Source organism: Verticillium alfalfae, genomic scaffold (genome assembly GCF_000150825.1).
Source record: "Verticillium alfalfae VaMs.102 supercont1.6 genomic scaffold, whole genome shotgun sequence".
Classification (NCBI taxonomy): domain Eukaryota; kingdom Fungi; phylum Ascomycota; class Sordariomycetes; order Glomerellales; family Plectosphaerellaceae; genus Verticillium; species Verticillium alfalfae.
Genome location: NW_003315033.1, coordinates 537,773 through 549,488, shown reverse-complemented (window position 1 = coordinate 549,488; position 11,716 = coordinate 537,773). Strand labels below are relative to the sequence as shown.

Genomic DNA, 11,716 nt, shown 5'->3' with positions numbered 1-11,716 from the left:
TCAACGCGGGCAACGCGTGGCAGCAGCAGCAGCAGCACACACATCATTGCCCCGCCCCCAAGGGCACAGCTCGGCGTGGCGAGCGTCGCGGGAGGGAGTCCGTCTCGGGAGACGAGGGGCCGAAACCAGGAGACACCGGCGGTGGGGCCGCGACGCAGAAGGAGCGGGAGACACACGGCGGGGCCAGTGGTAGCGGCACTGGTGGCAGCCACACGAAGGAGGCGGACGGGCAGCGCATCGCGCTCCTGGAGACCGAGCTTGCGGTCATGGAGGACGAGTTTGCGCGCGAGCTGGACAGGCTGAGCCGCAAGGAGAGCGAGACGGCAACGTTCTGGCAGGGCCGCGTGGCGCGAGCGGAGGACAGGGCGAGGGCCGCGTGCGGCGAGATGGAGGCGCTGGAGGCGGAGTGCGTCGAGCTGCGGGCCCAGGTCCGAGGGTTGAAGGAGTTCGTGAGCACGAGTACGAGGACGGATGGGCAAAGCGCCACGTCTGATGAGGTTTTTGGGGAAGGGGCCGCACGGCTGGGCAACGGACTGCAGAACTGGGTCATTGTGCATTTCCGCAGGGCCAAGATTGGTGAGTTCTTGCCCTGACCAGTCCTCCTTGGCTTGGGGTCGCGTGACTGCTTGACTGACTGGTTGGCGAAGATTTTGGCAAAGCGAGTGAAGTCGAATTGGAGGAGCTGGCAGCCTTAGTCCCGATGTATGAGGAGTTGGCGGCCGCGGCGAAGGTGCACCTACTCCAGTCGTTCGTGTCTCGCGTCCTGGTCGAGATGGTCTTCGGCGCGTACTTTGTTGGACTGTCCCCGGAGCAGGCTCGGCAGTTCCGCGACGTCGAGGAGACTCTGCGATCTTACAGCAAGTATCTTGACATCTTATAAGGGGTATGGCTGACTGTCTCCTCCCCCAGGTTCCGAAGAAGCCGTCAACCAGTGGCGCTCCACAACCCTGACCTTGCTGCGCCGCGAAGCCGGGGACAAGATGCACAGCGAGACGGACGCCGCTACGGAACGAGTCATTGAGCGCATCAACCGCGTCCTCGACGGCATCACCGACAACAAAACGACCGATGCACGAGATCAGGCCTTGAGGGCACTCATAGTCAGCGCCATTGACCTGGGCCGGCTGCTGGCCGTGCAGAAGGCAGTCTTTGGCGTCTTCATGCCGGAGATCGTGCCGCACCAGCAGACCAAGTTTGACCCTGCAACCATGGAGGACGTCGGCGGTGAAGATGAGGAGACGCTATCCGAGCGGGATATATGCTGCGTCACCTTTCCAGGCATTATGAAGAGGGGCGATGAGACCGGGCGGATGTTGGCATACCGCAACATCATTGCCAAAGCGACGGTGCTGTGCAGTCCTGAATGACCGGCGTCAAGGGATGGAAGCGGGCGTATGAGCATTTACAGCGGCATCATCATAACAAATCACGTATGAGCGAGTGACCACGATGATAGGTGGGCCAAGCGGAAATCCTGGCAAACGTGGTAAACTCATCAGATCGTGATATTGCTGGATATTTACGCCTTCGCCCCAACTTCCAGAGCCTTTGTCCTTCCCAATCCCTCCTTCCCGTAGTAGTCCATCGGATACACCCCCTTGCCCCAATCCTCCTTCACCTCCAAGGCGATCAACGCCTCGTACGGCGTCAGCAGGGGTCTCGGGAAGGCATAGCCCCAGTCGATGCTCAACCGTGGACACGCCACCTGCACCCAGCATTCAACGTCAGCCATCATGGCCAGCTTGCCGGGGAAGATCTCGCTCAGCAGCAAGTTGATCCACGGGATCCCTCGTTCCTTCAGCCTTGCCTCGATCAGCGCCATGGTGTGGGGGTTGCCCTGTCGTCCCAGCGAGCCCAGAATGAGACCCCAGCGCTTGGCGCGCTTGGCCGTTTTGATGGCGTCGCGTCTGAGTCCCTGCATCTCGTCGTGGCCGTACGTCTCACGCGTCAGCTTTCGCGAGTAGGGATCGTAGCGGTAAGCGGGGATGGAGGGGTTGTGAATCATGATGCTCTCGAGGTGGAAGCGGCCGTCGCCGAGATACAAGATCATGTCGACGGCGTCGTCGTCTTTGAGGCGGGGCGACGTACAGCCCAGGATCTCGCCCTTGCTCAGCGGCGCAATCTGGGGCACGAGCACGCGGAAGCCGGCCTTCTCAAGGGAGGACTTCACGCCGTGAATAGTGGCATTGAACTGAATGGTGCCCACGACGGCCATGGTCTTGCCCGAGGCAAAGTTGCGCTCCAGAGACGCGAGGAGGTGCTGGGTGTCGATGGAGATGTCGACAAAGACGTACAAGGTCTTGATCTTGGTGACATCAACAGGAATGAGGCAACTGTGGGCGTAGTGCACGAGAAGATCACAGCCCAAGGCGCGGGCCGTGTAGTCATCGATGCAGCATGCGCCGTAGGTAACATCACCCATGATGAGGGTCTCGATGCCAGGGCAGAACTCGGTAAGAATGTCGGAGATGGTGGTGGCGAAGAGTAGTAGGCCCTCAGGCATCTGTAGGGCAATCTTCTTGGCGCCCGACGTTCGAATACGATGCACAGTCTTGTGAATCTCGAAGCTGTAGTTAGAAGGGAGGAGAGCGATGGCGTCGTTGAGGGCGGCATCCTTGAGTATCTCGGGGGGGACCTGATTCAGTAGACGGGGCCCACGCCGGGGCTTGGCCACTTGTATTGACCCCGAGTCTTCGATTGAGGCTTCTGTCGATGGAGCATTCTTCGCTGCAGCCTCCGCGGCTGTCCTGCGACCGACGAACCGCTTCTTGGGTTGTTTGACCACAGGTGCCTCCTCTTCTGCTTGCTGCCGATGAGTTTCTTCAATGTCGGCGGCGATGCCAAGATCTGTCAACGCCCGGTCTTCTTCCATGTTGAGACAGAGACTCCAGTCCAGTTGCGATTAGATCTTGCCAATGAGGACAAAGCTTTCCGTACTATCCAGGACGGTGAACGGGTGTCGAAGATAAGGGAATGGCACTTATACTGCTGATGAGTCGAGTATGTAGAGATTTGTTGCCCCGCGGCAGTCCGGGCTTTCGTGTATGGCTTAGATGAAAATTTGGAGGGGCATATCAGGCCTCGATATCTGCACGGTCGAGGCATCTGGAATATCGTCATGATGCCATACGTACCCTTGTATCGAGTGGTCAAAAGATCCGATAAGGCAATGTGCGCCAAGACACGATCAGCTCAGCTCTTCACAGCTGCTCGAGCATAGGCCGCTCAAGCGCCAGCGCTCCCCAGGGATCCTCTCAGGCTGACAGGGCTGATCCTGCTGCCTCGTGCAAAGTGCCTTACGGCGACCTGTAGTGGGGACAGAGTGCTGAGCCTGAATGCCAGTGGTCAACCTTGGTGGGTGCAGCCTTCCCCCCCCCCCTCCCTCGTATGTGTCTCGGACGCTTCTTGGCTTGAAGCTCTTGAGGGGACGACGTCTGCCAGGAACCCGCCAGCCATCGCCAGGCAGCAGAATAAGAGGGTAGCAACAACTCGCGACGACCTACCCACCTCATTCGTCACCAGACGAGGCCTCCTTGGCCAATTCTTTGACCTGGGACACCTTCCCATCGTGTTCTACCTCATCCTCGTTGTTCCTGATCTCGTACCTCTTCTTCGTCCGCCCTGCGTCGTGCATCCTCGTACCTGCAATAACCCCGCGATTCGCACTACGGCAAACCCCGTCTGGCCTCATCTCTCATCTGGCCTCATCACGTCGGTCAAACCCAAATCGCAGCATTGACACCACCGACGCGACAAAACCTGGCCTTCAGATCTTCATCGCGCGACTACAATAACTCGACCGGTCAGACCTCCAGATTATGGTGTGGTCCAGGTAGTCGAATTCGAGCGTTCGGCCTCCGCCATCATGAGTCTCAATCTCCCCATTCGAACGAGCTCCAGCAGTCAGCGAAACCAGGCCAGCAGGAACTACTTTACGAACTATACACCCCCCTCTTCGACCGAGGCCATCAATGGGCCTGTGAGAGAGCCTGCGAGGGAGCTTCTTCCTCCTGCTGACCGTCTCATCGTTGGCGTGGACTTTGGCACCACTTTCTCAGGGTGAGTCTCGCTGTGGGTGCGCGCCCACCCGATCATCCTTCGACGGACATGCTTATGAAGCCGCGTGGCTGCGAGCCCTCGCTAACGTCCATCGCAGAGTCGCCGCGGTCTACACTGGTACCCCCGATGACATTGAGATCATCAAGACGTGGCCAGGAGGCAACGGCATCACCTCCGACAAGGTGCCCACCGAGATCGCCTACACCTTTCCTTCTACTCCAACTTCGCCTTCCGTGTCATCCTCGTCAACTCCCACGCCAGGATCAGGCCCGGGTCAGACGCCAGCATCTCACTCAGGCTCCGGCGGTGAGGGGAACCCGACAATCAAATGGGGTTTCCAATTCCGCCCCGAGGAGTCGCGCCTCCGCTGCATCAAGCTCTTCCTCGATCGGTCCCAGAAGCTTCCCTTCTACGTCTCCCCCCTCGACACGGCCGCCCAGCTGCGCAGCTATGACAAGACTGTCATCGACGCCGTGAGCGACTATCTCACACAGATCTACGCCCACACCATGGACACCCTGACGAGGCGCTATGGCGAGTCCTTCATGGCCTCGACCAAGGTCGACTGGGTGCTCACCTGTCCCGCTGTCTGGTCCGATGCGGCAAAGAACACGACGCTGCAGGCCGCTGAGCGGGCCGGTATGGGCGAGAAGTCCGAGATCCAGATGATCAGCGAGCCTGAAGCGGCTGCAGTCTACACGCTCAAGGCCATCCAGCCGAATCACCTGAATGTGAATGACAATTTTATTGTCTGCGATGCTGGTGGCGGAACCGTCGAGTAAGTCTCTTGCGATGCATGGAAGGTTCAAATCTAACCTGTTCGCAGTCTCATTGCCTACAAGATCATGTCGTTGAACCCGCTTCAGGTCGAGGAGTCGGCTGTCGGAACGGGTGGCCTATGCGGCAGCGCTTTTCTAAATTACAGATTCGAAGAACACGTTCGCAATCGCATTGGACATAGCCGTTTCGATGAGATGAAGGTCAAGAAGGGGAAAACTTGGCAGATGGGACTGCGCTACTTCGAAGAGTTTGTCAAGCGCAACTTCAACGAAGACGAGCACCATGAAGTCAATGTACCGTGAGTGGCGCCCCTCCGACAGAGCTGAGCACTCTCTGATGCATCGCAGCTTTCCCCGGTCTCCCCGACGACGAAGAAGCAGGCCTTGATTGCGGCTTCCTCGTCATGACGGCCGAACAGGTCAAGGACATCTTCGAGCCTGTTGTCAAGGAAGTGTGTGACCTCGTCCAGGGCCAGGTTCGCGATCTTCGCTCCAAGGGCGGTATCGTCTCCGGCATCATCCTTGTCGGCGGCTTTGGCCAGAGCGACTATCTCTACCGTCGTCTTAAGACGCATTTCGCGAGCGCCGCCCCGCCTCCCTATACCGAACGCCCGACACACGCCACGGCCACGGCCCTCACCGAGGCCGGCTCCATCGAGGTCATGCAGCCCGTCTACGCCTGGACAGCCGTTGTACGAGGCGCCGTCCTCCGTGGTCTCGAGGGCAGCATGGTCATATCGCGCAAGGCCCGCATGCACTACGGCACCTCGTATGCCACAGTCTATGACGATGAAAAGCACTCCGTCAGCGAGCGCTACTGGTCACCTTTGTGGGAACGCTGGATGGTCTCCGATCGTATGCAGTGGCACATTGCCAAGGGCGAGGCCATCTCGCCCGTGTCTCCTATTGCTTTTCACTACACGCGCAACTTCCGCCCTGGACAGAGCCTCGTTGTCACGGACGATCTCATCGCGTGCGAGGCTGATGAGCCGCCGGTCGCGTACGGGCGGGATCTCGTTAACGTGTGTACACTAACGACGGACCTCAACGCCGTGCCGCGAAGCTTATTCACGAGGCTGACAACGACGAGGGGTGTCGAGTTTGATAATCTCGATTTCACGCTAGAAATGATAGTCGACAGCGCAGGTCTCGGTTTCGAGCTCAAGGTCGATGGCGTCCGATATGGACGTGTAGAGGCAGATTTCCACTGAATGCAAGGATAGGGAGAGGCGAGGAAGGACCATGTATACGCTGTTGGAAGGAAGATCTGCTCCGAGACCATGATAGCGTCGTACGTAGGCATTTGATGGAGCTGCCCGGAGGCTTACTGCCTTACTATGATATCATGAATGAGAATATACTGCCTTTTACACTCACTTTAGGCTTCTCGACTGATATGCCGCTGAAAGTCGAATTTCTGCTGTCTCTATCTATCCTGCCTTGGGAAGTTGCTGCACCCTTTCCTCTCTCAGCCTCTTGCAAGGTAAATGGATTTTCGAGCCCTGCTTTGGACGAATGTCTGTGTTAGCAATTCACGGTGGTTTTCATGCACAATGACCTCCTGACAATAGCTCGTCAGTAAGTCGTTTAAAACCGAATCTCTCTTTACAGTGGACGTGGCTTCTCAGTACCTTCACCTTCTCAGATATAGTCCACATGATGGTTTGGTCGAGGCTCGCCCTGGTGACCCTCGTCCGGGTTATACATTTAGGCTTCGCTGACCATAAAATGAGGCTCGACTATGACCGTACAGCATGCACCCAGTCATGGACGACTCGGAACAGAACGGCTGAAAGTTAACATATTGTCGTCCGTTCAGGCCGACCACATGTGTGGAAGGCCCTTCAACACAAAATGACACTGTGGCCTGGGTCCCCGAGAGACAATGTATGGAGAGACTAGGTAATGTATGCACTCCAGATGGCACTGGAGGGAGGCCCACCCACTGCACGTTGGAATTAATGAATGAAGGGTACTGGCCAAGAAAGAGGTAAGTGGATAAACAAGAAATATCACAAAGTCAATTGGACCTAATGTTTGTGCCGGTACATTTTTCTACATTCGAGCTCCTTGTCCACTTCGGGAGAGGGTATGTAGCGACTAAATAAGCCAACAGAACTGGCTCGTAGCCAAGCCATCGTTCCAGAGCAAATCTAAGCCATGTTATACTGGCAACACGGAGAATAAAGCCTGACGTACAAGCCAGAGACTGAACAGCGGGGACGTACACATGCCTGGCCCCCGCGTGGCTGTCGCGGGGATGGTTCCAGTCTCGTGGGTTGGAGCTGGAATCTGTCAGAGACCTCTTCACGTGATGAGAAGACTGTATTTGCGGGAAAGACCCACAGGTGCAGAACCGGCATACGATCCGCCGCACGCATCCTAGTAGGCTCGCCACAATTGTCCTAACTTTATCATTGGCCATTTGCGAACGGACGTCGGCCCCACCGAAGCACTTGGCCCCCCACCTGCAGTCGTTCGTGGCCCAGCAACCCAAGCTCCCTCGCTACCTAGGTCGAGGCGGTCAGACTTTTCATCGCCATTCTGGAAGCGTCCATCAAGGAACGTAATAGACAACGGCACAACAGAATCTCACACACGAAAATACGCCTGGACGGTGAATGAAGAAGCATACACAGTTATGCAATGGGCAATCCGGGACATGGCCGTAGGGAAACAAGGGGAAGAAAAAAATCAACGATTCACTCACTGTAGAATGCACCAGAAGCACGTAGAGACAGCCAAATGATATCACCCAGTCTGAGATTTCAATGAGGGGCTGCTAAGGTTGGGCTGATGACGATGGCGGGGTTTGAACCAGTTCATGTCGAGGTACTTTGATTATGCGTGCAGGAAGGAGGAGATGGATGTACCAGCTGTATAACCCCGCCTGAGCCACCATGATGTCAAGGGAAGCTCGCACTGAGCTTCAGAATCGGTCCACAGGTGCTGGAAGTGTCCAGCATCACCGGGACAATGTCAGAGAATTCCAAAATATCGCCTCAATGTGCTCCGTAGTCTCCGCAATATGACACAAATCCCTGTGACAGTTTTCTGGGCCTAAAATCGGGCAGAAAGAGGGCAGTTTCCTGAAGCTGCTCGAATGCGCATTGGTGGGGCAACCTTGGAAGTAGAAAGAACGCTGTGGAAGGTTGGGCGCTGCACCCGAAACTTTTAAATCCTCGACGCTGCCAACCGCTACACGTACCTTCACCACTTTTCATCAACAACACGAGCAACCACTCAACCAACTTCCTCTTTCCTCCATCCTACCTTCCGATTCAGCCTTTTTCTTGTTCCTTGATACCCAACCCTTTCTCTCTACATCCCGCACATTTCACAACCGCAGCCATGGCGACTCCTGGCAAGGCCGTCGGTATCGATCTTGGGTAAGCTTTCTCACGCAGGTTCCTGCTGGCGTATGAGTCCCTGACGTTTAACTCTCAACCACAGTACCACGTTTTCGTGTGTTGCCGTCTACTCTAACGACAAGTGCGATATTATTGCCAACGACCAGGGTAACCGCACCACTCCCTCCATTGTCGCTTTCAACGACACCGAGCGTCTCATCGGAGATGCCGCCAAGAACCAGATGGCCATGAACCCCCACCACACCGTCTTCGACGCCAAGCGCCTGATTGGCCGCAAGTTCCAGGACTCTGAGGTCCAGGCCGATAGGAAGCACTTCTCCTTCAAGGTTGTCGAGAAGGCCACTAAGCCTGTCATCGAGGTTGAGTTCAAGGGCGAGACCAAGCAGTTCACTCCCGAGGAGATCTCTGCCATGGTTCTCGTCAAGATGCGTGAGACCGCCGAGGCTTACCTCGGTGGCGCCGTTACCAACGCTGGTATGTTAATCATAGCACACCACCCTCCATTTTCTCCAGCACAATACTAATATCATGCGCAGTCATCACTGTTCCTGCCTACTTCAACGACTCGCAGCGTCAGGCTACCAAGGACGCCGGTCTCATCGCCGGTCTCAACGTCCTCCGTATCATCAACGAGCCCACCGCCGCTGCCATCGCTTACGGTCTCGACAAGAAGGTCGAGGGAGAGCGCAATGTCCTCATCTTCGATCTCGGTGGTGGTACCTTCGATGTTTCTCTCCTGACCATTGAGGATGGTATCTTCGAGGTCAAGGTAAATAACTTCCCTGATTTTCTTCGCTCATGCACATTATGCTAACAAGTCACAGTCCACTGCCGGTGACACTCACCTGGGTGGTGAGGACTTCGACAACCGTCTCGTCAACCACTTCGTCAACGAGTTCAAGCGCAAGCACAAGAAGGACTTGTCCGCCAACGCTCGTGCTCTCCGCCGTCTCCGCACTGCTTGCGAGCGTGCCAAGCGTACCCTCTCTTCCTCCGCCCAGACCTCTATCGAGATTGACTCGCTGTACGAGGGTATCGACTTCTACACCTCCATCACTCGTGCCCGTTTCGAGGAGCTCTGCCAGGATCTCTTCCGCTCCACCATCCAGCCCGTCGACCGCGTCCTGTCCGATGCCAAGATCGACAAGTCTCAGGTCCATGAGATTGTCCTCGTTGGCGGTTCCACTCGTATCCCCCGTGTCCAGAAGCTCATCACCGATTACTTCAACGGAAAGGAGCCCAACAAGTCTATCAACCCCGATGAGGCTGTCGCCTACGGCGCTGCCGTCCAGGCCGCCATTCTCTCTGGTGACACTTCCTCCAAGTCCACTCAGGAGATCCTGCTTCTCGATGTCGCTCCCCTGTCCCTTGGCATTGAGACCGCTGGTGGCATGATGACCAAGCTTATTCCCCGCAACACTACCATTCCTACCAAGAAGTCCGAGGTTTTCTCCACCTTCTCCGACAACCAGCCCGGTGTGCTCATCCAGGTCTACGAGGGTGAGCGCCAGCGTACCAAGGATAACAACCTTCTCGGCAAGTTTGAGCTCACTGGTGTCCCTCCCGCGCCCCGCGGTGTCCCCCAGATTGAGGTTACCTTCGATGTCGATGCCAACGGTATCATCAACATCTCCGCCGTCGAGAAGGGTACTGGCAAGTCCAACAAGATTGTCATCACCAACGACAAGGGCCGCCTGTCCAAGGAGGAGATTGAGCGCATGCTTGCTGAGGCTGAGAAGTACAAGGAGGAGGACGAGGCTGAGGGCAACCGTGTCTCTGCCAAGAACGGTCTTGAGTCTTACGCCTACTCCCTGCGCAACACCCTTAGCGACCCCAAGGTCGAGGAGAAGCTCGACGAGTCTGACAAGACCACCCTCACCGCTGAGATTGACAAGTGCGTCGCTTGGCTCGACGAGAACCAGCAGGCCACCAAGGAGGAGTATGAGGACCGCCAGAAGGAGCTTGAGGGTGTTGCCAACCCCATCATGATGAAGTTCTACGGTGCCGGCGGTGCCCCCGGTGGCATGCCCGGCGGCATGCCCGGCGGTGCCCCTGGCGGCCCCGGCGGCCCTGGCGCCACCCACGACGACGGTCCTACCGTCGAGGAGGTCGACTAAATTGATACCCGAAGTACTTTCATTTCCTAGAGTGGTCACGCGACGGATCTCACGGCACGGACGAAGTTGGGGTTTCATGACTAGACATTGCTTTCTGCGTTTTCACGATTACGACCACGGAAAAAGCACGGTTCTCAGTTTGGTTGTACTTTAATGAATTTCGGTGTTGCCAAATGCAACCCAATACAAGCAGTTAAAACACATGGCTTTGTTTGTCCGCCGCGTGCATGCTGTGACGATGCAAATAGTGCCATTCTCCTTGTGCAATCCTAGCACTACTCCCAAGTTTCTACGCTTCCACGCGCCGTGGTTTGGACCATCGAAGAAGCAGAGAAGAGACATCCGTGTAGATCATTAAAAGTAGTAAACTTTGAACCAGGCTAATAATTCGCAGCCCTGTCTTGTCCGCTCTCCCAACTAGACCTTAGCACTCTCATCAATTCCCAGCTGCCGTCTAATCTTCCTTCGCCTGTCCATCTCCGCCTGTTGCCATTCTTCGTCACTTACCTTGGCATCTTCTAGTGTCGTAGAGAAAGCCGTCTCAGGCGCGAGTCTTGTCGGTCTCGCCCTCCACACATCCTCACTACTGGGCTTGCCGGGCGCCATATTTCTCGTGCTTCCTTCTTTCCGATAATGCTCTCGGGATCGCTTTCTTCCTTCAACTTGCCGGTGTACCCTTTGACACGCATGCAAACCAGAAGTCATCCCAGGCTCTCCGCTGCACGAGCGCATTGAGCCCTCGCGGTAAATGGCATTCCACTGCCCGCCGATCGACTGGCAGTGGAAGGCCATGTCGAACGCCTGGCGACAAGACATTTCTGACGGCAGGAGAGATTCAGCCACGGGGTCGAGCTTGGGAGCTGGCGCTGCGGCATTGCGAGTCTCTACTTGTGATGGCGAGGTTGCTGAAGACTTCAGTGTAAACCAGGAGGAGGACGCTGTCGGCTGTGTGTCGGCCTTCGTTGGTTGCTCGGAAGCTGCTGGCTCTGGCTCCCTTTCCGCCTTGAACAGATCGAGGAATTTCTGGATCTCTGGGTCAACATCGCTGCTGGCAGTATCCGTGGAGGCTGGAGCTGCCGTTTTCGAGACGCTCGTCGCATTATCTGTTGTAGGAGTAGGAGTTTTCGGAGGGGATGGTGTTGCCCACAGCCAGCCCATATTGATTGATGGTTGATGTTGGTTGTACAGATGCGATAACTTGTGGTGCACTGGATTGTAGAGGAGGCAGGTGTAGCTCTTGAATACCGAAAGAGGGGTAAATCGTATCACAGAGTCTCGTGGTCACGAATGTGAACCCTTCAACTGAAGATCACGGATTGGACGACGTGACTCTTGGCATGCAGCGCAGATGCACGGGGCGGATTAACTCCGGGACCGCTTGGAAGCTGAA

General features: G+C 56.4%; 6 protein-coding genes across 6 annotated transcripts in view; 5 read left to right on the top strand and 1 right to left on the bottom strand.

Moving 5' to 3' along the window:
- Positions 1-1,367, top strand: part of VDBG_05264 (conserved hypothetical protein) — a gene marked incomplete at both ends in the record, with an annotated part of 2,906 nt that extends 1,539 nt beyond the window's left edge. The window contains 2 exons of the mRNA XM_003004105.1: positions 70-576; positions 910-1,367. Coding sequence (XP_003004151.1) covers positions 70-576; positions 910-1,367 — 965 coding nt within the window. The remainder of the gene's footprint in view (positions 1-69; positions 577-909) is intronic.
- Positions 1,368-1,519: 152 nt separating this feature from the next.
- VDBG_05263 (diphthamide biosynthesis protein) lies at positions 1,520-2,962 on the bottom strand (the record flags this gene model as incomplete). Its single annotated transcript, XM_003004104.1, has 1 exon — positions 1,520-2,962. One exon carries the CDS (start codon positions 2,870-2,872, stop codon positions 1,520-1,522), a length of 1,353 nt encoding a protein of 450 aa, XP_003004150.1.
- A 903-nt stretch (positions 2,963-3,865) lies between these two features.
- On the top strand, positions 3,866-4,841 carry VDBG_05262 (conserved hypothetical protein; the record flags this gene model as incomplete). Its single annotated transcript, XM_003004103.1, has 2 exons — positions 3,866-4,059; positions 4,157-4,841. 2 exons carry the CDS (start codon positions 3,866-3,868, stop codon positions 4,839-4,841), a joined length of 879 nt encoding a protein of 292 aa, XP_003004149.1.
- A 280-nt stretch (positions 4,842-5,121) lies between these two features.
- On the top strand, positions 5,122-6,049 carry VDBG_05261 (conserved hypothetical protein; the record flags this gene model as incomplete). Its single annotated transcript, XM_003004102.1, has 2 exons — positions 5,122-5,137; positions 5,187-6,049. The coding sequence occupies 2 exons, from the start codon at positions 5,122-5,124 to the stop codon at positions 6,047-6,049; spliced, it is 879 nt and encodes a 292-aa protein (XP_003004148.1).
- A 2,011-nt stretch (positions 6,050-8,060) lies between these two features.
- VDBG_05260 (hsp70-like protein) lies at positions 8,061-10,326 on the top strand (the record flags this gene model as incomplete). The annotated part of the gene is made up of 4 exons (XM_003004101.1): positions 8,061-8,227; positions 8,292-8,683; positions 8,746-8,978; positions 9,034-10,326. The coding sequence occupies 4 exons, from the start codon at positions 8,190-8,192 to the stop codon at positions 10,324-10,326; spliced, it is 1,956 nt and encodes a 651-aa protein (XP_003004147.1).
- A 790-nt stretch (positions 10,327-11,116) lies between these two features.
- The window catches only part of VDBG_05259 (RNA12), a gene marked incomplete at both ends in the record, with an annotated part of 3,432 nt that continues 2,832 nt past the window's right edge, over positions 11,117-11,716 (top strand). Inside the window, one exon of the mRNA XM_003004100.1 lies at positions 11,117-11,440. Within this exon, the coding sequence (XP_003004146.1) occupies positions 11,117-11,440 (324 nt within the window). The remainder of the gene's footprint in view (positions 11,441-11,716) is intronic.